The 22960-nt window shown below is 44.0% G+C and overlaps 2 protein-coding genes across 7 annotated transcripts; both read right to left on the bottom strand.

Annotated features, from left to right (window-relative positions):
* Window positions 1-349: 349 nt before the first annotated feature.
* dnm3a (dynamin 3a) lies at window positions 350-17709 on the bottom strand. Of its 6 annotated transcripts, XM_058072547.2 has the most exons (22): window positions 17589-17709; window positions 16750-16992; window positions 15101-15174; window positions 14154-14303; window positions 13877-14080; window positions 13711-13809; window positions 12692-12852; window positions 12489-12631; window positions 12278-12413; window positions 11098-11165; window positions 10882-11020; window positions 10714-10800; window positions 10530-10600; window positions 10395-10455; window positions 10135-10161; window positions 9620-9724; window positions 6133-6242; window positions 3823-3934; window positions 3278-3439; window positions 1853-2070; window positions 1677-1787; window positions 350-647 (listed from the first exon to the last, which is right to left on the bottom strand). In XM_058072547.2, exons 2-22 carry the CDS (start codon window positions 16881-16883, stop codon window positions 611-613), a joined length of 2409 nt encoding a protein of 802 aa, XP_057928530.2. In that variant the 5' UTR covers window positions 16884-16992; window positions 17589-17709; the 3' UTR covers window positions 350-610. The 6 variants fall into 6 exon arrangements, with proteins under 6 accessions (XP_057928530.2, XP_078646240.1, XP_078646242.1 ...); XM_078790114.1 differs by lacking the exon at window positions 10135-10161; XM_078790116.1 differs by lacking the exon at window positions 1677-1787.
* A 276-nt stretch (window positions 17710-17985) lies between these two features.
* On the bottom strand, window positions 17986-22939 carry mettl13 (methyltransferase 13, eEF1A lysine and N-terminal methyltransferase). Its single transcript, XM_078790119.1, has 9 exons — window positions 22666-22939; window positions 22145-22417; window positions 21609-22083; window positions 20878-21077; window positions 20626-20815; window positions 19901-20062; window positions 18760-18972; window positions 18554-18685; window positions 17986-18484 (listed from the first exon to the last, which is right to left on the bottom strand). The coding sequence occupies exons 1-9, from the start codon at window positions 22816-22818 to the stop codon at window positions 18219-18221; spliced, it is 2064 nt and encodes a 687-aa protein (XP_078646245.1). The 5' UTR covers window positions 22819-22939; the 3' UTR covers window positions 17986-18218.
* Between the last annotated feature and the right edge of the window lie 21 nt (window positions 22940-22960).

A 22960-nucleotide genomic window follows, 5' to 3' on the forward strand; every position in this document is an offset into this window, starting at 1 on the left:
TGAAACAATATTTGTGATTATTACTGTGGTTGTAGTTTGCACTGGTCCACAACTGTTACTGGTTGCTTATTATTATTATGGGTAACTTTATTTACCAGTTAACTTCTTCTGTGCCTATTTAACTGTGGCAAAACTTACATACAGCCTTCAGTTTTACTGCATTCCACACCTACGACTTGCTTAGTTGTCGACAACCACCATGTATGCCAATGGACATCTTTTGTTTTAAATGAATAGTGCTTTTCTCACGTAAACAGCTGCTCTCAGCATGTGTGTACCTAATGCTGTTGCCCATCAGTGTAAAACAACAATCTAACAATTTTGATGATAGTTTGAAATTCACCACGGCTGAAGTTTATTTTTTTTTCCAAATTAAAGACGGCCATTATTAAAAAATAAAACACCCTCTTTATTTTTAAAAAAAGATGTAAAAAATAGTGTTTCGTAGAATAGCTGTTATTTATATTTACACAGGCACTTGAGGAAAGTCAGCAGTCAGCCGAGCACATTCCTGCGACTGCGGCCAACGCCAGTATGAACAAAACAAGCTCACGACTGCTGTGGGGTGAGGCGAGGCAAGGGGAGGCAGATGGATCAGCACCATGTCTTCCTATTTGGTGCTTGCTGGGATGGCTGGAGCAGGCCTCCTGGGGACAATAATCAAAATCATAGATGAAAAATTCTGAATAGCATCTGGTTATTAAAGTACAGAAAAGGACAGGCTCGTGACAAAATGATTAGTTGGCATGAAATGAGCTGAAAGTATGGCTGCAATACAAAGCAAACATATGCTTGGTTGTTCTAACTACAAACACAATGAACATGTGAACTGTTAAAATCAGCAGCTGCATTTTAGTACATTGACAAAAGGGGACAGACAACCCAGTGCACATATGGAGTCAAGTGTGGGCCTTTTTTCAGTCATTGACATTGTAATGATCTTCATACAGTATGTAGTTGTCATGGACATCCACAGTTTGGTAATGCAGAGAGATAGTTCAATCGGTCATGCATGGTTTTTAATATGCACATCAGCAGAAGTGAGAAACCCACTCTGCTTAATTTCAGTTGGACCAGCAAGTAGCAGGGCAGGATATTCTATCAATAGCATTAGCAGGGTTAAGAGGAGGAGGGAGGAAAAGTGAGTGACTGTTAGTAGAAAGCATGTGTTTTCAAACGCCATTTTATTTGCGAAGAGTTGCAAGTACGGCATACGTTTGCAGTGTACATCTATACGGTAAGAAGATGAATAAGGTAGAGGGGAAACCAAAAGAAGTGGACCGTGAGTGGGAAAGAACCTAAAAACCATTGGAGAGCACAGAGGAAATGAGGCAGGGCAAAAAGGGAGAGACAGGCCAAAAGCAGGGGAGGAACCAGAGTGAAGAAATGTACAAGACAAAGAGGAGAGAGGGAGGAAAGAAAAATAACAGCCATTGCATGAGGGAAATCGTGGAGGGACGGCAATAAAACAAACGCACTGGGGGCGTTTGAGAGCGAAAGACGACAGCTTGACAGGCCTGTTGTCTCTGGCTCCAGTAGAACGCATGCAGAGAGCGAGAGAGAGAGAAAAGGATCCAGTCTGCTCCAACAGCCAATATGAGAAACACATTTTGCAGCAGACCCCCACCCAGCTCAAATAACAACGGCGTGCACCCATAAGCCCTGCGGGCTTCTACCTGGGCACGCAAGCTGGGCCGCGGCCGGACGGGTCGGCATGAATGGGAATGGGTGGAGCGCGGCCACGGGTTCGAGACTTGCTGGCGGTCACCTTTTTAGGGAGCGTTGTGCTGCATGGTGGAGACGGGGGTGATTCTGCAGTCTCATCTTGATATTAGTGCAGGATGGTGCATACCTGCAGGATTGCGTCCGAGATTGAGAGTGGTTCAATGGGGAGGAGTGATTCGAGGTGGAGATCTCCCCGATTATGGTGAGCGCCGCCTTCAGGGCGGCGTGTATACTGAGCACTTTCTGCCGACGCTGACGCTGCTCGGGTGACTCATCCATCAGCGCCGAGCAGTCTCCCACAGCGTAGAGCTGGGCCAGGAGCTCCGAGCTAATGAACTCTTTCACCTAGCCAGAGGGATTATAAACAGATGCCACAAGTCAAACATGCTATACTCTTGTCAGATGATATTTCACCATGGTTTACGGCACTTATTATAAATGGCCGTTGAAAATATGACTATTTTTCACTCTCTGGAGCCACTGGAAAACTGATCACATTCTCTAAGGTCAAATATAGAGGCCTCTATATAGAGGCCTCTATATTTAATATTTTATTTAATACTTATATATTTTAATATTTATAATAGAGGTTTGCTATTATTCAATGATAATGGAATTAATCTGTTCCATGATCAAACTGTTGCCACCATAAAACCATTATTGACTCAAGGTTTTAAGTCCAGGGTTTAAAGCAGCGGTGAGCAAACTTTTGGAACAGTGGGCTGCATTGAGTAAAAATTAAAAAAAATTAAAAAATGGCTATACATTTGATACATAGACACCATTTTATTCCTAGAATTCAAACAGGTCACCTGGAAGAGGGGTGACGTATTTTATCTGTAAAAGTGTCTTACAATCTATATCAAATAAAAACATTTAATGTTTTTTTGTTACCTGAATAAGACACCTGAAACATACATGAATAAAGGATGTGTGATACACAATACAAACGTTAAAACATTGACTATGAAAGACTATGTGATTAATTTGACACAATTACTAAACCACTTTAGTGGTGACAGTGTAACGTAAAAATGTGCCTCACATAAGTAGCTACTTGAGTATAAAAACGGGTTCAAGAGTGATTGTTTTGAATGTGAGCCTGATTACTCTGCATAACTTCTGTGTCCATCCATCCAGCCACTTGCAGGGTACATATAGACAAACAAACATGCACACCTCTGGACATTTTGGACTTTTGTAACTGGAAAAAACCTCCAGGGACAACATGCAAACTCCACATAGAGATGCCCAAATGGAGATTCAAACACAGGGCAATATCCAACATCAACTTCCCAAGCTCCTTACTGTGTGGCCAACATGCTCAAGTTCCACTAGGTATTGTTTTAAAACACCCTGTTGAGGTTGCTCCTCATTTGAATTAAAAATACTCTATACGCAATACTCTACACACATCACAGTGGCCTGGACGATGAAGTTTTGTACGACCCAACACAAGTTTTACTGTAATTTCTAAGATAGCGACTGATAAGACACATGATGAAGATGGAGGTTTTGGTTCAAATAAGTGTGTGTGATGTGGGTGACGTACACTGTTTATCATCAGGTGCATGATGGCCTTGGGCATCAAGTCCTTGACGGTCTTATGCATAATGCTCATATAAGAGACCACCAGGTTGCGAATGGTTTCCACCTGGCGCTCCAGTTGAGGGTCGGTGAATTTCTGCGGTGCCCCGTTATCAAGCGTATGTACCTAGACACACACACACACACACACACAGAACTGTCTACAGTCCATTGCACTGATGGAGGACTAGAACGCCATTAGCGGGGATAGAGACAGCAAAATGTAGGGGAGGCATATGGGGGAGTGGGCAGGAGAAAAGGGAAGAAGGGGGTGAAATGACGGAGATCTGCTGATTAGAACCAGACGAGAACACACACACATATTGCAGTGACATCACAGGGCAAGAATGCGGCGCCGAGGAGCCAACGACAGCACAAATGGAAGGGGTAGGGATCCTTGCAGAGGAGAAGTAAATTGGGCAAAGGCAAAGTGTGCATGGACCTCAAGGGTATAGGGGTGGAGGTATGGGGTCACAAGAGGGTTTGACAACAGGGGGTGACGGTACTCACTGCAACCTCCTCAGGGTAGATGCCGGCCCGGAGCATTGAGGACTTCCAGCTGTCCAGCTCCTCCTGACTGTTACAGGACAGCTCCAGGAATCTGTGGTCCTTGTAGACATTCCTGTAAGTAACAGTAAATAACATTACTATTAGGAACAACATATTGTATGTGATAGACACAATTTGGCCAAAAGTTTCTAGAAGATTCTAACGTTTCCTCAAACTGAAAATTGGATATACTACTTTATGGCAATTGCTGTACAGCTTCTATAACAGTATGAATTTACTATCCACTGAAAATAAACCTTAATCCTCTTGGGCATGGAATTACTGTCATTGGATCATCTTCCACTCCTGCATGATGACATCACTGGTGGAGCTGGTGGATGTTAGATGTTAAGACAACTTGCACTCCCCCGCCATCCTTCTTTGTGCTTGAGAATGCACCACAGGTACTCAGTTGTGTTCAGGTCTGGAGTAGACATACTTGGCCACTCCACCACCTTCCTCAACAAGACACTTGTCACCTTGAAGGTATGTTTGGACGCCAGGTTAGAAAACTGCCCTTTGGCCTAGTTTCACAAGGGTGGGTCTTGAGACTGTTGGAATTCATGTTTCCACTTAGTGAACCAAAGCTCCCCAGTGCCGGCATCACTCATGTAGCCCCAGATTATGACACTACCTCCAAATCTATATCACCAAACAAGCTGTGACCATATTCACTGTAATAAAATAGCTGCTGAAATGTGATACTTTATACTACAAATAGGAACTGCTACAAATTAAATGACGCATTAAAAGATGCAGACGACACCCCCCCCCCAACTCTAGTCTTCCTCAGGCCCAGAGATATTTTTGTAATTAAAATATCATTTGTGTTATAATTTATAGTCCCTACAAAGCTCCAGGACTCCATGAAGGTTGGCCTGGGTCCACTCTGGTCGCAGAGCTCTCTTGTGAGCTCTCTTGCGGCTGCGATTCTCAACTAATCTTCTGCTATAATTGCAGGATAATTGGCAAGTAGTAGTCCTATTGACTTTGAATGACACCCAAGTCGACGTGCATGAGAAAGCGGAGGTCAAAAAGTCTCATTGTCCATCAGCAGTTGCTTTTCGCTGCTGCTTCATTTTCCTCTTTTGTTGCCATTTTAATGTCTAAATTGCATCTACATCATCATCATCATCATCATCATCATCATCATGGAAGTGTTTTGGCTGTGCAATGACTTAACCCAAAAAAAAGCAATCTGCGTCCCATCTGCAAGACATTTTTGTTTAATCGCTCAGTTGTTTCTTCACTCCTCTTGCGGTTCCCGTCTCACACTCAGAACCTCAAATATGTGAAATCTTTGAGCATGCATGAGACAAATGCAGTGAATAACAGAGAGAGCTATGAGGGGAGATCACCAAATAGGCCGGAGCTAACACTGGGTGAGGCTAATAATTCAGGGTGTGGTGGCTAGCAGTCAGGGCAGCAGGCCAACAATGACAATACTCAGTGCTATTACTCTACAACCAGGACACATGTGTGTACCAAGATTGTGGCGCACATTGAAAAGTGTTCTCTGTGTAGATTTATCACACATCCTGACTGTATCTTCTCTTGAGGAGTTTCTTTTTTACACATCTGGAAGTAACCCTGCTGCTTTAGAGTAAAAGGCATTTTTCTGATTAATGAAAATAGAGAAGAAGAAAGAAGTCGGCAAAGGAAAAGGCGGGGTGGTGCTCGTGGTGGGGGTTCAGAGGACAGATTTTGACACATTCCTGGCTGATGCTGCTGATACGCTTTGGTCCTCCCCTCAACCCCTTTCCCGTTCTTCTTCTTTCTTTTTTTCTGCGGCGAGTCGAGCAATTCTTTCCAAACAAGAGCCGCCTCAACTGTGATCCAAGCACTCTGGCTTTGATTAGCTGCTTAATGAGCCTGCCGTCGGTATGCTGTGGTCCACACACACAAAACCTGCATGTGGATGCGAATGTGTGTGTGAACGTAGCATAATAAACACAACACACATGCACTGGGCCTAATCAGCTCCAATTACACTCTCTTTCCCCCTCTCTTATGTTCACTCCATCTGTTTCACACACTTAAAGGCAACAAATCAGTGCGGTCTGCTGTCTGTTGTATACATGGAGACAATAAAACCGCCACCGATGGTACAGACAAGATATCCTCTCAGCAGAGTGGGTCAGGTCACAGCAAAGGAATAAAATGCATCTTCCTTTTTTTTCCTCCACCGAAACAACAAAGCAGGTGACAGGAAGACAAACCAACCCCCCTGCTCTTGCTGACTCACATACTCAAAGGCCTTTGCGCACAGACCTTGACTCTGTATTGAAGAGGGCGAAGGCAAATTTGCTGGACATGAAGCCCTTGTCCACATCACGGATCTTCAGATTGTCCAGAAGAAGCATGTACCTCTTCTCAGTCTCCTGGAGAGGGAAAAAATAAAAAGATGATAAAAGATAAAAGTTGACTGTGGTATGCGTGGTTAAAATATGACACACATGCTTTTTTTATTTTAACAAAAAATATGTACTCTTGGGCTTAGTAGCAATAGTCACGTGCCTGCTATGAAACATTTTACAGGCTATGTCCTGAAGAAGTAGGCAGCGAGCTGTATGGAGGGAGGTGTGTGTGAGATGTAGAAGCCCACTAACACACTAGTATGGGATCAAGATCATGCATGTCCATCATCGCATCCAAGGACATTTGCATGACAGTTGAAGTGTGGAAGCAAGGAATGCAATAGCTGGCGGAGAACGACAAAAGTGGAGGGAAAAAATTTAAAAAAAAAAAGGTCGGTTCCACATGTGAAAGTGATTACTTAGATTTGGGCTCCAACATAACATTTCTCCAAGAGTGAAGCCCACCCTCCACCCCCTCATCTCTCTTCTGTAACCTTCAGGGGAAAAAAGGGGGGCTTCCATCAGGCCTCTAGAAGGTACAGCTGTTGATGAGGTAGCCTTGGGGGAAGTGTGACTAACACGGAAAAGAAAAGTATGTCTTACAAACATTTTCTTGAAACTAGTATGCGTATGTGTGTGTGTTTGTGTGTGCGCATGCAAGATGCACTGATTGAACAATCTGGTCTTCCTTGTCCCTGTGCTCCCCTGAACCCTACGACTCTCTTCCTCTGTCGCGCTTTCCTTTTTCCCCCTCAAAAAGGGGCCCACTTCCTGTAACAGAGGCCGAGCACATAAAAAAAATGACAGAAAACGATTGGCGCGCATACAGCAACATCTGGGATCATTTTAGACGAGAGGGGGGAGGAGACTGGATGGAGTATAGGGTGCTCCAAGAGGCAGAAAGTAGAGATGAGGAAGGGGAAGGATAGAGAGGGAGAGAGAGAGGTTAATTTTGCAGGAGGGGATGCGGAAAATGGGTTGAGGAAGACTGGAAAAGTCCATAAGTTGATCCCGGTCAAGCCATATATGGCTGCTAGCTTCCTCCCTAAAGCTCGCTCTGCCTTTCTCCATTTCCTTATGGCTTCCTGAGCTCACAGGCAGGAACCGTGAGTCCAATGAGTCAATGCGCCACGTCAAGACTGGATACTATCCCAGGATGCAGCCGAAGAAACACCCCGAGGAGTGGACGTGCGATGCACAAGAGACAGGACAAGATAGGAGAGAAAAACTTTTTTGCCAGACTGTCCCTCAGACAGTCTTAGTGGGATCAGACCACAGAGAGAGTCGCAAGAGAAGAAGGCTCCTGCTCCGTCATCCCAGTGTTCAGACTACCTGTTCAGGATCTTGGTGGTGTACAGTAGTCTGCACATTGGTTAGACTGGGTACGGAAAGGCTTCGAGAAAACTTGGGTGGCCTGAGAGCGTGCATGTGCTCTGCTCTGCTTAAGAAAGCACTTTTTGCATAGGCTGGCTTTTATAGCAGCTTTTAATTACTGCAATAAGATGCCGCAGATTGAGTGGTAAATGTGTAAACATTTGTTATTTTGATTAGTTTTACTTGATGTGCTGTAGAAATTCCACCTCCCATGTTGGGTGTTTGTGCATGGCTACATAATGACCACTTGTGTTTGCAGACATCTTGGCTCTGCTTTTGGACATAGTCACAAGGGTGTGTGTGTGTGTGTGTGTTTGTGTGTGAGTCTTAAATCTAGTGGTGTTGGTATCGTAGTATAGTATCATACATCAGGCTTGCTGTGTGTTAAGCAGTGTCTTAATGGATGTGAGATATGAAGCAGGCCTCACGTACACACTCATACACATGAGCACTTATACACACATAGGTGTGTAGATTAAGTGTAAGCATTAGTTAGACATCTGTTTATCCTCAAGAGGGGCTGCAAGAGGTCTGGCGGCTGAGGAGGGTGAAGGAATGTCTATTTGCTCAGTGCACAGTGGAGATAAGAGTGGTCGCTGCGATACGGGATGAGAGAAATGGTTGTAATCCAGGGGAAAAAAAGGCATGGAGTATGGTGAGACAAGGGATGGAAAAGGTAGGAAAAGGAGGGGGTGAAAGAGTCATGTGGGATTTCTCTGGGCAAGCTCTTGGAAGCTGGTGTTTGGAGAACGTTTCACATTTTCCAGCCAGGAATGTGCAAAGTCCCAGGGAGACTGCCAACCACAGAGAGGAGGAGAGAGAAAGCTGGGAGGAAGAGTGAGGAAAAGAAATAGCACATAAAATCAAAGAAGTTAGGCAGGGAGGCAACTAGAGTAGAAGGAAAAATGTCTGTGGAGGTAGTGTGGGCGGAAATGTGAGAGTAGCAAGAGAAGAAGCAGACGCTTGGCTTCTATGCATGTGCACGCACACACACACGCACATTTGGGAATGTCAGATCTGATCCACAGCAATAAAGTGGATGACTGAAAACGTGTTCAAGTATTCCAGTGCTTAAAACCCAGATAAACCCTACGTAAAAATGCTTAGGTGACACCATTGTTAAATCCTTGCATGTTCGCCTATGTGAAAGTTGTAAACACTAAGTAAAAAGATGACAAGCGTGTGTGTGTATAGAATAAGCATGCCCGAGGCTGCTGCGTCTGGGAACGTTCAGTGCTTATCTCAAAAGCAACCATGTGTGTGTCCAAATGAGTGTATGTTTTTCTGCGCTATTTGCATGCCAGTTTGTTTACATCAGGCTGTGCAAGTGTACTGTATACTGTATATACAAGTCTGTCCTCTGTGTGTGCACATGTGTGTGTGTTTGCTGGTCTTTGTTTGGATTGGGGCAACTCCAGCTGTGTCAAAGTGAGCCATTCCAAATGCTTGAAATCCCAGAGGAGGAAAAAGAGGGGGAGTAAGGGGAAGAGTGAATGGAGGGTTGAGACCAAAAGGGGAGGAGTATTGAGTGACGGGGATGCAAGTGGCAGGCCCAGGTGGAAGAGGAAGAAGACTAACACGGGCTTTGCTAGTGCAAAGGCAAGCTTCCATAATTAATGTTTAGCTATGCTTAACTCTTATTGTATCTCTCAACCAAGCATCACAAACGTTAACATTACAACTGAGGTGCCTTTTTAATTGTCCTGCACATCTTCCCATGACGTCAGTTGTGACCAGACTGTTGTGGTGTGTCTGCCTGTCTACACTTGCTGTGCAGACCTTCTGCTCCTGTACAGCAGGCACAGACAGGCAGACAGATGGCAGCCCCACTGACACCAAGACCGTCTGCTCCAATCCACCAAAATGTGCCTGGCAACAGACAATGGAGCATACCTCCACTGCACTACAATCCTATGGCATGCAATGTGTTTTGAGCTGAGCTGTTTTAATAAAAATATTAACATTTGATGTAATGCTGTTGTGTTAATTTATTAACTTTTATAAGATATACAGTGTGAAGGTCTCACCTCATCATCCTTGAACCAGCAGAGGCTCTCGGCAGTGAGAACAAACCAGTAGTCCTTGGCAATGATGCTAATGTTTGTGACAGTGAGCCAGCCTCTGTGTATAACCTGCATAAGAAGCAAACGCAGAGTTCTTAGAAGATCAGTGTTGTGGACTATGAGGTGGTAAAGCAGGGTGTTCGTGATAAAGGACCCTACTGGTAAACATAGAGCAAAAGTTGTGAAAACTGACAGGGTAAAAAGATGGGAACAGCCATTTCCCAGGACAGATTGTGGCGCTTAACACAAACTTAAAGTCAGAAAAGGCAAGAGGAGATGATGAATAGATGGAACGAAGAACTAAAGTGCAGAAGAAAGGTCAACATTAGTAGCGTACACAGACGGCAACAAAAAAAAAGCACAATTAATGAAGCCGCACAAGCCATTTTTGTGAGTGTGCACCAGTGCAACCGTCATGCTGGCCCAGAATCCTGTGCACACATATGTCCAGTAGAGGCTTAAAGAGATAGGTATCCTACTATTAGACTCGAGGGAGGGGCCACGCCCTGGAGGGAAACACAAAAAATAAAGTGCCTGCTCATATCAACACTTTTGGTTCATGATTGTGATCATGTAACATTTAACCAACAGTGTCGCTAACAAGGGAAGGGAAGGTAAGAGGGTAGAAAAGCTTGATCCGTTAATTGAAAAAAATATCCTGCAGACAACTGTGAAGTGTCATATCATCAAAACATGCAAACTCTATTGTCGGAAACGGATATGTTTACTGAATTCTCACCTGTTGTGGTCCACTGCCTGCAACAGTCTTGTTATCACTTCGATTGCATGTGTTCTGAGCACTAAGAAACACAAAGGTTTTTATTCTACCGCTTTTAATGCTCTTCTACTGTACGTGGGAAGAGTGTTTACTCACTGAGCAAAGCCAATGAAATCTTCATGGTTGGTATTAATGTAAGCAAGCTGCATGTCGATGAGCAGAGAGATCTGAGGGAGAGGAGATATACATTAAGTTGAAGGAAAAACAGTTTTAAAAAAAGTCAAGCTATCTAGTAATGAAAAACAAATGTATGCGTCCAAATGTGTGTTGCGTGACTGACCTGATTGCGGCATGTGCTCTCTTGTTCTCCAATTTCAGTTGTGACAATTCGCTCAATTTCATCTCGTAGTTTGGGAAAGGAGCTGAGCTTTAGGGAGAAGTCTGTTTAATTTGGGCAATACTGGCGCAGGGCCTTCTGATCTATGGTGGTACCGGTGATGACTCGTACCTTATTGATGCACTCATACACGGTGGACACCAGTTCTTTACTGACCATGTCAACAAATTCAAAACATGGCACTTTCAGCTGCGAGATCTGCTTCTTCACAATGGCCTGAAAAGCCATGTCGGGGGTGAACAGACCTGTCCTATAGCAGACCGGGAAGGGCGGAAAGTCAATTCAAAGTCAGAAAATAATTACAGCAATCATAAATGATGCAACCACCTGACACCATGGATGTTCCTGATGGCATAGGCAATCTCCTGCCGCAGCTTGCTTTCATCACACTTCATCTGTCACACAAACAACACAGCCAATATGTAATACACGCATGAAAGAGGTAAGCCTGGGCTCCACATGACACACACACACATGCACAACAGTGTCATATACTTAATGCAGTTGTTCAAGATAACATAGTAATACAAGCGTCATTTTGTGAAGTGATAGCACATACAAACACTAAAGCCTGGCTGATGGCCCAGTTTGCTGGGGGGTTGAAGCAGGTCAGATGACTCATTATAGGCTAATACAAACTCTCCTTTTTGTTTGTTTCTTTCAGCTTTTTCTTCATTTCGGAGTCGCCACAGCAGACCTTTTGATCCACATCCTGATTTTGGCTTGAACACTTTATATTCCGGATGCCCTTCCTGACGAATACCAATGATGCTTACATGTGGAGATTGGAACCCAGGAACTCTCCTAAAGGATCTAATTAAAGCAAGAACCCTGTTGATTTTGAGTGACTTCTGACTGATATAAAACATCAATTCGTCATTATGACCCATCCACCGTCATAGTATATTTGTTATTGTAAGAAGAGTTTAAAGAAGTTTTGGGAGGAGCAGTAGAGCGGGGTTCACAACCCGCCATACTTGTACGTGCATGCTGTTTACGTGTATCCATATGTGGTGAGTACCGCCTCCGTGCGGATCTGGGTTCACGCAGGCACGATGTAGCACTTTTCACAATGGTGGTGAAGATGATGCGAGAATTGAGAAAAAAGAAGACGGTGCAGACCCCCCCAGCATGTGTAAGTACAATGATGTGACAATTGCATGGAGCTCTTACATTGTCAGCACACTGTAAGCATGTAAAACTCACCATGTGTGCAACGTATGATGCATGCAACTGCTCACAGCCAGGCGTGGCGCGCGGAACATGTACTTACAACTCCCGCAAACGTGCGAGTGACGTGTTCCCTCCCTGCTCTTGCCATTCTCTACCAATATTTTCAGAAAAATGTGACGACCATGGAATACGTACAGACTAAAAATACGCAGAGCGGGTTGTGACCCCAACTTAAATTAAGGGGTGTCAGTGGGGTTTCGTGAGTAGTGGTTTACGTCAAAAAGCAGCAAAGTGACCCATGATGAAAAACTGTAACACAAATCAAAAAACATACCTTAAGGAGTTCATATGGGAAGCGCTCATGGAAGATTCGGTTGATCCTCGCACCACCTGAGAGGCTCACTGTGTCGACTTCGTCTGCTGAGCCCTCGATGAGCTTCTCAACATCTCCAGCCAGGTGCTGCACGAGTCTGCAAAGATAAAAAAGTATTGGGAGTAGTACCCCATAAAAACATAATCAAGACAGACAGAAGTGAGAGACTGACTTGATGAGTGCCTTTGTCCTGCCAATGGCATCGTCACTATCATATAGTTTATATGTTTCAACTTCTTTACTGATGGAGGCAAGCTGGCACTGCAGCTGACTGTGCAGCGCAGGCAGACTGTCCCGGATGTGCTTTGTCAGTTGCTGTAAACAAACACCATTGAGCGAAAATTCACACAACATGACACTCTGCACTTCTTTCACCTGGTTGAGTCTCCTCTGTAAATATGGCGTGCCCATTCTGTTGGACATGTCTCTGTAAGACGGGTGGGACAGGAAGAAGTTCTTCTCCGCAATCAGGGCTGCCTGTATATCCTTTTTCCCGTCGATGTCCTTCTGGCTGCGGTTCACCAGCCCAATGTAACCTTGGGGAGGAAAAGGAAGTGAATGTGATCGGTGTGAGGAAGTGAAGTAGCGTGTGATTCTGGATTTTAATTTTTTTGGTTTCATTATGAACATACAGCAGAATTGATTGTTTATTAATAGCCTGTTCAAGCAACAACACAATACTGAATAAATAGTGTGCAGAAAGGGGACCAATTACAGCAGCTAATTTTTTTTATGATCAAATTTAAAATCTCCGGCTCTTGGTGCAAAAATACAACTTATATACTGGTAAAAGTTAAATTCACCCCAAAAAGTGTGTGGTTTACTTTTTTTCGCTTTCCTGTGTATTTTGTGATGCCACTACAGTAGGATCCCAATGATCGCAAAGACGAAACTTGATGATAGCCATCGAGAAAAACAATACAATTGTACATATAAATGTTCATCAAATTAACCAGTTTTTAAATTAATTAACCATGATTAATCACCATGTGTTCAAAGTGTGAGTAGTTTTACTTTAGTTTTATTCAACAGTGGTACATTTCTCATATGACAATTCAAAATATTAACTTACAACATTGTCTGTACAGTTAAAGGTTTTAAAATGCCGACAGTTTGAGCCTGGAATAGATCATTTCACTTGATTCTGATTTCACTTTCACATAATTTCCTTTGGGAAGAATGCTTTTAACAGGGTCAAACAAGCACGGCAAAGTCAGCTATTTCTAGAAAATAATAGATGGAAGCGCATAACTAAGTTTTGTCTCTGTGCAGCTGACTTCAGGGGCTCTTCCATGGATAATGCATTAGCTTTTCGGAAGAAGCATGAATGAGCCTGCACCTGGTAGTGCTTCACTGTTAAAGCCTTGTCTCATCACATGTAAACACACACCCACCTCTTCGTAGTGGAAGCAGCCTGTTCTCTAGTATTTCCCTTGCATCTGTTCCTTTATCCATCAGGTCCAGCATGGTGATCACGCCTATTGTGCGCTGACCTAGAAAGTGCAGTGAAATGAGACTCTAAAAGCTGCGACTGACATAGCTTAACTGTAATCACCTCACCTTGCGGGTCAACATCTTTGGCCAGTTTGAGGGCATCCGAGTTGGCCAGGTCCGTGTTGGCGGGCGTCACGGCTAGGATGAGGCAGTTTTTCTGACAGATGTACTGCATGATCATGTCTCGTATTTGGTATTCAATGTCTCGTGGCTGGTCACCCACAGGCACCTTGGTGATGCCCGGCAGGTCCACAAGAGTCAGGTTGAGCACTGCACAAAAAATGACATTAACATATAGATGGGTTTGACAGTAAATGTATTAAAAGGAAGGTACACAAGTTACCATTGGGGGAATAAATCCGCAGGTTAATGGGGATGGGAGAGATGCCTTTATTGGATCCGGTGATTCGGCGGGTTTCGGCCTCTATTTCCTGGCGGATCTCCTCAAAGTCAGTGAACTTCTTTCCGCGGCAGTGTAGAAATTCACCGTACTCTACGAAGCCAGGCCAAAAAGCACATCAGATAATTTGAATACAAGATGTAGCCTGCGATGAACATTGTTTTTGTGGTTTAATAATCGAGGGAAGAGAATGCTAACATGTCAGTTGAGAATGCTGCTGCACAGAAGGCCAAACTCTTCTCAGTTTTGCCATCTTGTGGAGGCTTTGGAGATGTTCAGCAGTGTTAACATTTTCACAAAATTAGGAATCTTCAAGAGCGATTGTCCTTTCCTCTAACATTGAACATCATGCATGCATCCATCCATCCATCCATTCATGTTCTATGCTGCTTATCCTCATTATGGTCTCAGGGGGTGCTGGAGCCTATCCCAACAGAATTTGGGCGAGAGGCGGGGTACACCCTGGACTGGTCGCCAGTCAATTGCAGGGCACATATAGACAAACAACCATTCACACTCACATTCACACCTATGGACAATTTGGAGTTACAAATTTATCTAACAAGGATTTTTTGGAATGTGGGAGGAAAAACGGGGTACCTGGGGAAAAGGCCCCAGGTCTTCCCAAACTCCTGACTGTGTGGCCAACAATGGGACCACCATCAAGCGTTTGTAATACATTTTCACACCACCACATATGTTTCACAGAAGCAGACATTTTTGATGGATTTTGGTTTTTGATTATTTGCAGTGATTTGTGTCAAGTGAAGAGACTTTTGCAAACCTGTCTGATATCATCTGCGAGCTGGTGCTGGCCCACCGGCCACAAGTTGAAAAGGAATGGTCTAAGGACAAGATGCATGCATGGCTGATTCAGAAGTATTGCTCACCGGCATCAGCATGGTGCAGCTGCAAGATTAAAGGTCTGCGAGTGACAATTCCTGAACCACGGGGAAGGAAGTCTCTGTCGAAGAAAACATATTGAAAAGGAGAAGGACACACACACATGCCTCAACACAAACACAAAAGATGCGCATTTCTGCCTGGAGTATCAACCGTGGTGACACTTTACAAAACTTCTGTTTACAGGAAACTCTTATTGCTGATACTATAGAAAGTGTCACCAGAAAATCATATCCTTTCCCATATAAATCATACCTCGGGTTTGTTTTTTAAAGCGCATCCTGCTCCAGATCACATCGCTGGCACTAAGCCTGAACTGAGCTTGGGTGTCATAACACACTATGCAATCAGTGAAGACAAAGAAACTGAAAATATCAAAGCGCACTCAGGAAGGAAGGCCAGTATAAAAAGCCCTACATGTGTTGTTGGAAACAATTCCTATTTGGTCTACAGGGACAGGTTTCTCCTGTAACTCACTAAACTCGCATTTCCCCCATTCATAAAGCCAAGGCACATATTTTAAAGGTATCTCACGGCACAACTCCAAATAAAAAGATCACAATATATACTGTACAGTATGGCATCAGGGACGCCCCTGACTAAGTTGGCCTTTATTTTTATTGCAAAATAAGGCTGCCCTGTGGTTAGCTCGCAGGCCACACAGCTAGGAGACCAGAGTTCGATTGCACCCTCGGACATCAACTGGTTTCCTCCCACATTCCAAAAACATGCTAGGTCAATTGGCGACTCCAAATTGTCCATAGATATGAATGTGAGTGTGAATGGTTGTTTGTCTATATGTGCCCTGTGATTGGCTGGTGACCAGTCCAAGGTGTACCCTGACTCTCGCCCAAAGACAGCTCCAGCACGCCCACGACCCTTGTGAGGATAAGCGGTATAGAAAATAAATGAATGAATGAAAAAAAATGTCTGGGGTTGGGATCTAAATTGTATCCTCTGTCTTTGAATGAAGCAGCTGTACTATTACACCAACTGAGAGGTGAATTGGTGACTTCTGCCATTTTATTATGTTATTCTGCTGTGTACTGTGAATCACACGATGTGACGATTAGTGCAGTATAAAATTACTCAACTCCTTATTTCTCTCCTGTCTTGGGCTGACTGACCCTTTTCCATATGGAAACAATAAAACCAGTATCATCATCACAGGTTTAAATGCTGCCATGTTGACATGTCGAGGGACTCTGATAAATGACTTGAGAGCCACCCTTCCCCACACTCACACTTCCCCCTGGTGGGAAAAAAGTTTTGTAAGTATCTCACCCCTCAAGTATTTTCAAAGTGTCACTCCTCAGATATTTTCAAAGTTGACGACAAAGATAAAGTGGACCCTTTGTTGGGGACATGGGAGACATAGCAATAAAAAGTGCACATCATTTCTAGCCTAGCGCACATTCAAGTCCTTTGTCACTTTGAAAATATCTGAGGGATGACATTTTTTAAATATTTGAGAAGTGACACTTTTGCTTAAACTTGAACCTTTCCCCATGATGCGAACTGCAGTCGATGCCAGATGATAACAGTTGGTGCCTCATATTATATTATACACTGTCATCTCATCATGGAAAAAAAGGTAGGAGACCCTCAGTGCCTATGTCATCCAAAGAAACCTTACCTGCCCACAAAGTTCTCCAGGACGGAGCTCTTCCCACAGCTCTGGCTACCCACAACGGCAATCTGTGGCAGTTGAAGGGAGCTTTGGCCAGCATCGCTTAGGGCGTCTTGGAGGCGGTTGATCGTGGAGATCATGGTGCTTAAAACAGTCTGCAGTCTACAGTCAGAAGTTGGAATTTCCGAGCCGAGAACAACCCCTGAACACCTCAACTTTCATGAAGGCTGCTCATGACTCAACAGCATGCTGGAACCAAGGGGATAGAGATAAAACAAAAACACCCTTAAAACATGGCTACTGTAAATAGTGGTTACTGATTTATATGTGGCTAACACACAATACACCGAATTGAGGAGCAAATGCTTTGTGCGGCTGTCCCTGTACTGACAAATGTTTATTGTGTTTATCCATATTTTATCCGGCTTATCCGTGAATAAAAAGCATAAATGATTACATGACGAACATTAATACATAGTAGGTCATCGTCAGATGCGTTCAAGGGCTCTGTCACGGACATTGTTGTGATTGACACTCCATCACGTGGTTGCCCCTAGCAACGCTGGAGTACATGTACTTTAAAAACCCAAATGTTCTACACCTCTGGAACGGCAAATGGTTGAGTGGACTTTTACTTGGACCTGTCAAACGTAAAGTAAAAGTTATTGTTTAAAAGTACAGATTAAAAACAAAGCAGGGGCGTGTTGCTAGCTCGGTGGCAAGTTCACGAGACGGTTAGCAACTTTTTGGCCGCATTCGAGCTGAAGTTGTCCTTAATAACACACTTTGGAAAATATTTTCCGATTGTTTGGCTCACTTTCCACAAAGTTCAAGTTCCTCCTTACCTCAGTGTAGACATGTATGAAGCTGGCGGTGGGGCAGAGCGGGCTCCATGGCTAGCTATTAGGGAGAAGTAGGAGGAGAAGAAGAAAAAAAACTTTTGACAGCTAGCTAACGGGCGCCATAGGACTGCGCATGCGCGTAAGGCAACAGCTTTTTAAGTAGCATGCCTCAGATTGCAGGTACACAAACAATGTGATACAACTTATCTTTTATAATTAACAAATTCTTTCCAATATAATCTACTCTAAAACATTTCATGAGCACTGTTACATTAAAAAAAGAGAACCAGGGGAGAACCCACTACTCTCTAACTCTTCCTCATTCCTAGGTCGTGACGTGTGAGGGGACTGAATGCTGTGTACAGACACATTTAGCTAAATTAATAAATCTAAGGAAATAGTGAATGCCACATTTTGGTGAACTGTAAAATATGACACTGCTTTATTTGTGGTAGCACATGCAGGGCTTTATATTCAATAATAAATAAAAACCAAGTATGTTATAATCAATCCTCCACCCATATTTTAGCCTATCCCAACTGACATCCAACCTTATACGCACATTCACACCGATGGACAATTTAGACAGAGTATATGCAAACACCACACACAGATGACTAGTCCCAGGCAAACTCATGCCACACTCAAGTCTTTCAACAACTCTGCTATGTCTATCTGCGGCCTTCTGCTCATGTCCGAGTGCAGCGCACCCTGCAGACGGCGGCTCGATTCTTTCAACAATGTTAATGGGAAGTTTTCGCTGCGATGGCAGAGGAGCACTTCGTTCACCTCCCCGTCAATCTTCCTGGAGAGGATGGTCGGGAACAAACGGCTGACACGCTCCAGCACGTCTTTCCTCAAGGCGGAGTCACGGCACACCAGGTTGAGAATGAAAACACCTAGCCCAGGAGCGAAAGACGTGTGAATATGCTTGCATTTTTCATGCTTATTAAAAATATAAAGCATACCTTTAGGGGTTAGAAGGTTACTGACTTTATGTAGGATGGAGCTTTCTACAAAGGCAGCGGGTGGACTGCTCATACCCACTGTGCTGTCCTTATTGTCCACATCGAACATGATGGCATCAAACGAGCGGCTGCCTGCAGATAAAAAGAGCTAAGGCCACTTCTCACGCTATAATATTGATATGCCTTACAAACTTTCCACCGTTGACCTTCTTTTTCCAAGGTACAGATGCGCTCAAGGCCGTCCCCGAGCGTGACGGTCAGGCGATCATCAGGTCGAAAGCAGAACCACTCCTTGGCCACTTCCAGCACAGCGGGATCGAGTTCCACAACCTCGACAGAAACTCCGGGTATAAAGTCCCGCAGAAACTGAGGTAAGCCTCCTCCTCCAAGTCCCACCAGGAGCACCGACAATGGGACCTCTAAGGAGAAGGAGAGGACAAAACGGTTCATATTTAATATCAAATGATCATGTCAATTCAGAATTTGACTGAAATTATCGAGAATGATGCCTCTGAAGATGAGAATCCAGAATTTAGGGGAATGCCAACACAGAAGAGCACCAGTGATCTCAAAAAGGAAGTGTAATGATAACCATAGAAACAGAAATTTTTGTGACTTTTGGTATAGACACTCTGTCCAGGCTGCTCAGTACGATGTAATAATACAATGAAGGGTGAGTATAGAGTTTATTGTAAGGGTTTTCTGGCAGATCAACAATCTTTAAAAAGTCTGACCTGCCAATTCCAATTCTGGCAGATTTTTTTTTTTTCTAAGTGACATCATAGGCCTTCAATGTTCTCATCTTAATTTGTTGAAAAACACAAATTATTGTGTAATAATACAACTTATAACAATATAAACTTGTTGTTTAATTTTATTTTATTACAGAAATTAATTTTTCACCATTGAAGCACAATAAAGCATGTTCATCAACCTTCAAGAAGCCTGTCTGAATTTGTGTCTCAAGGCCGCGCCGATTGTCCTCTTTTTTGGAAATCAAAATATGGTTACCCTACCTTATACTGTACTTGTATTTTAGTTCATTTCGCCATTTGCTTAAATGCTTAATTTAGGCCAAAATACGTAAAGTTTGTTATATGTACTTTAAAAAAAAAACTAGTAAGCGTCATCAACCACAAAACAGTGCAGATATACTGGATTTCACTACTTGGGAGCAACCAGTAAGGGCACCTTAATAAAAACAACAACCAGTTTGCTTAAAAACAGAGTAAACAGAAAGAACACGGGGATTGGTACAAGGCCTTCTGAAGTAAAAACAACTGTTTGGTTTGTAGTACAAGATGTATGCAGTGACGTTCCCCAGCACGACTGTCAGTTGACATGTACCTTTGTTGGTTTCCATGCCTAAGTCCAGCATGGCGAGAGCAGCCACCATGACTTCATGATGGGCGCAGCAGAGGAAACCGCTGTGCACTGACAGAGAGGACGACGCCGGTGCTGAGGTTTGCTGGGTTTTCTTTTTGCTCTTCTTCTTCTTCTGAGTCAATCCTGGCAGAACAGAATCATAGGAGGAATTGGCATATATGTTTTTCAATCCATTTAAAACCACAGCCCCATTTTAGGCGATTTGACAGATGTTTCAAGGCACACAAGGCAAGTATTGTGTTCTAAGGATATATAAACATGGAACCTACCCAAAAGAAAGATTAGACTTTTGTCTTTTGTCAGAAAAAAAAGTTTAGTTCTACCTTTTTCTGTTTATTGGTAATCAGCAGTAGAACATAGGTAAGTTTCAGGAAAATATCAGTTCCCGACTAAAACAGGGAGACAACCAGATCCATACAACTTTGACTCTGACACTATTTTTTATTGCTTTAAACTATCTAACTATACCACAACATCAACAACACAAAGTCAACACTAAGTCGAGTAAATAACAGCTTTCTGTCTACATTTTCTTATCTTCAGTGTTTGAATCTGAATACATTTTTCATTTCTGTGTAAACTCAACAATGACTCGAAAAGAAATCATTCCAAGCAATTTTCAAACCTTTAAAATGCAAAAACAGCGCACAAGGAAGCTAATGTGAATGAGCAAAAATGTGACAAACCGCTAATAGAGGAGACCAGGCGACTCTCAGACTGCACCAGCGCAGCGTTGGAAAGGAAGACCAGTCTGCGATAAAGCTCGCCGTCCTCCCCTCTGACGTTCTCCACACAGTACTCACCACTGTGTTCACTCTTGCCCCTGCTGACAACCTCACGCCAGCCCAGGTCGCCGCCAACAGACAGAAATGGGACCTGAACCGGAGTTACAATAAGTCCTGTCATGGAATAAATCATGGCGATAGTCTGCAACCTACCTGCTGATTGTCCGCCATTCCCGGTGGAGCCAGGTCCATCACCATTGGTGAGAGTTCAGACTGGACGGCCTGCATGTCAGTGTACTCTTGGTTCCTGTGCATGGCCACAATAACCAGGCGGCGAAAGTTAGCGCTGGCTGCCAGCTGCCTGCGCCCCTCACTGGAGCTGTAGAGCCAAGCTGTCTCACTTCCTTGAGGCACTAAAAGTGGGTAAATGCGGGATGACTTATACTTCAGACACTTTGGTATGTATACCTACAGGACACAACAGTCAATCATCTTCTACTCCTAAATCGCTGCACACAAAAGAGTGAAAATGCGTCAAAACATGCACCAGAACTGTGTTGCCTGTGCTTTCCAACAAAAACACCAGAGTGTCACGTTAATAAACCCGAAAGTCAGATTGTGCCTCAACAAAACACTGGCTTTGACTTTCATGATGATGATGAGGCTTTGTCGAATCACCATGAAAATTACTGCACACCTTTTGTGTACTGAGAAGCACGTGTGTGCACAATTTGAGTGAGATTGGTTGAAAAATATGGCTGCCATCCAGCAAAGGGCATGGGTGGGACTGAGTAACTACTTCTCCACAAGTCATTGTCCATTTGTCTAGTGATAATAAAATAAGGATATCTGTATTACATGTATGCAAGCTTCTAAAGCATTTTACCACAATATGACTGTTGTATAAATTAATCTAAAGTAAAAAAAAAAAAGACTTGTCTCACCAATAAAAATGGCAAACTGGTTGGACCTTGGCACTTTGGTCCCTGGGGTTGAATCCTGCACAGTGAGGGTGTACCTAGGCAGACCCGTCTTTGCGTGGCACAGAGTGAGTGACAGGTCAGCGCTGGCATCCATCCCTGTGCGGAGCTTCTTCCTCAGGACCGAGTACGACTGACGCTCCCGCACGGCCAACAGCAAGCCCTCCACCAGCGTGAGGCGAGTCGGGGTCCCGTCTTCACCGAGGCACATCTCCAAAATGGGCATCGGCAAGGCCTGGCGGAACTTGGTGCAGACCAGGACAAAAACAGGCAGAGCGAAGGACCCCTCCTCCTCGTCAGCACTGGTTTCTTCTTGCAGGCAGTGGAGCCGCACTGCCCAGCCGAGCTGGGCGAAATGATCCACAGCAAGACGGATGACGCCCTCTTGGGCCAGCGTGATGCATATGTATCTACCACTGACACTCAGAACACGGCCCACCTGCAAAGACACAAAATCACTGCCCTGCCTGTCCAAAAATACTCAATGTTTCCTTGTCTACCTCAGTGAGCATTTTCCTAGCCAGTGCTCCTTCTTCCTCAGCCGCCATCGCATCCAGGGTGCCTTTGTCCAGCACTGCCTGGAAGCAAGCGTCCTCGTATGCCGTCTGAGTAGCATCCACCTGCTGGAAGGTCAAGCCAGGCCGACGATCAGCGTTCCTCTGGTTCATGTGGGACACAACTGTCTCGCTGATGTCAATGTTGGTCAGATGTTTATAGCCGACGTCGTACAGCTGCTCGCTCAGCTCTGAGTTGCCGCAGCCAACCACCAGCACCTGGACAGCAGAGTAAAGTGTAGAGAATAAGGTCTCAAACTGGATGTTTTATATAACTTCTCATTTCAGACATTATGTCTCATTTTGTATGACAGGTTACCACACAAAATTAGAACGTTTGCGTGGAGATCTGCTTCAATGCAACCCAAGTAAGCCATTTGCATGACCAAAAATGACCAGTAGAGGCAAAAATTATTACAATATGATTACATGACGTTTATGTCCCTGGACACACTATTTTAATTTACCTTGTCATGTATTTTGATGTACTTGTGGAGCACGCCGCACAGTTTGTTGTAGTCTCCATACCACTCGAAAGACTTCTCTCCGCGCTTCCTAAAGAATCTTTCCCAGTAATCGGCCGAACTGAATTCCTCGGCGGTACGCGGTAACAAGCTCATATTTTTGACAGAAAATGCTAAATATTAGCAACAAATCTTAGGCTAATTATGACATATTACACTCCACATGGCATTTTGAACAGATGTTTCCGCCCGGACAACATTGCAATCCGTACCACTGGCTGATTGGACGGGCGTACTT

Source organism: Doryrhamphus excisus, linkage group LG4 (genome assembly GCF_037039965.1).
Source record: "Doryrhamphus excisus strain RoL-2023G ecotype Guam linkage group LG4, RoL_Dexc_Guam_v1.1, whole genome shotgun sequence".
NCBI lineage: Eukaryota > Metazoa > Chordata > Actinopteri > Syngnathiformes > Syngnathidae > Doryrhamphus > Doryrhamphus excisus.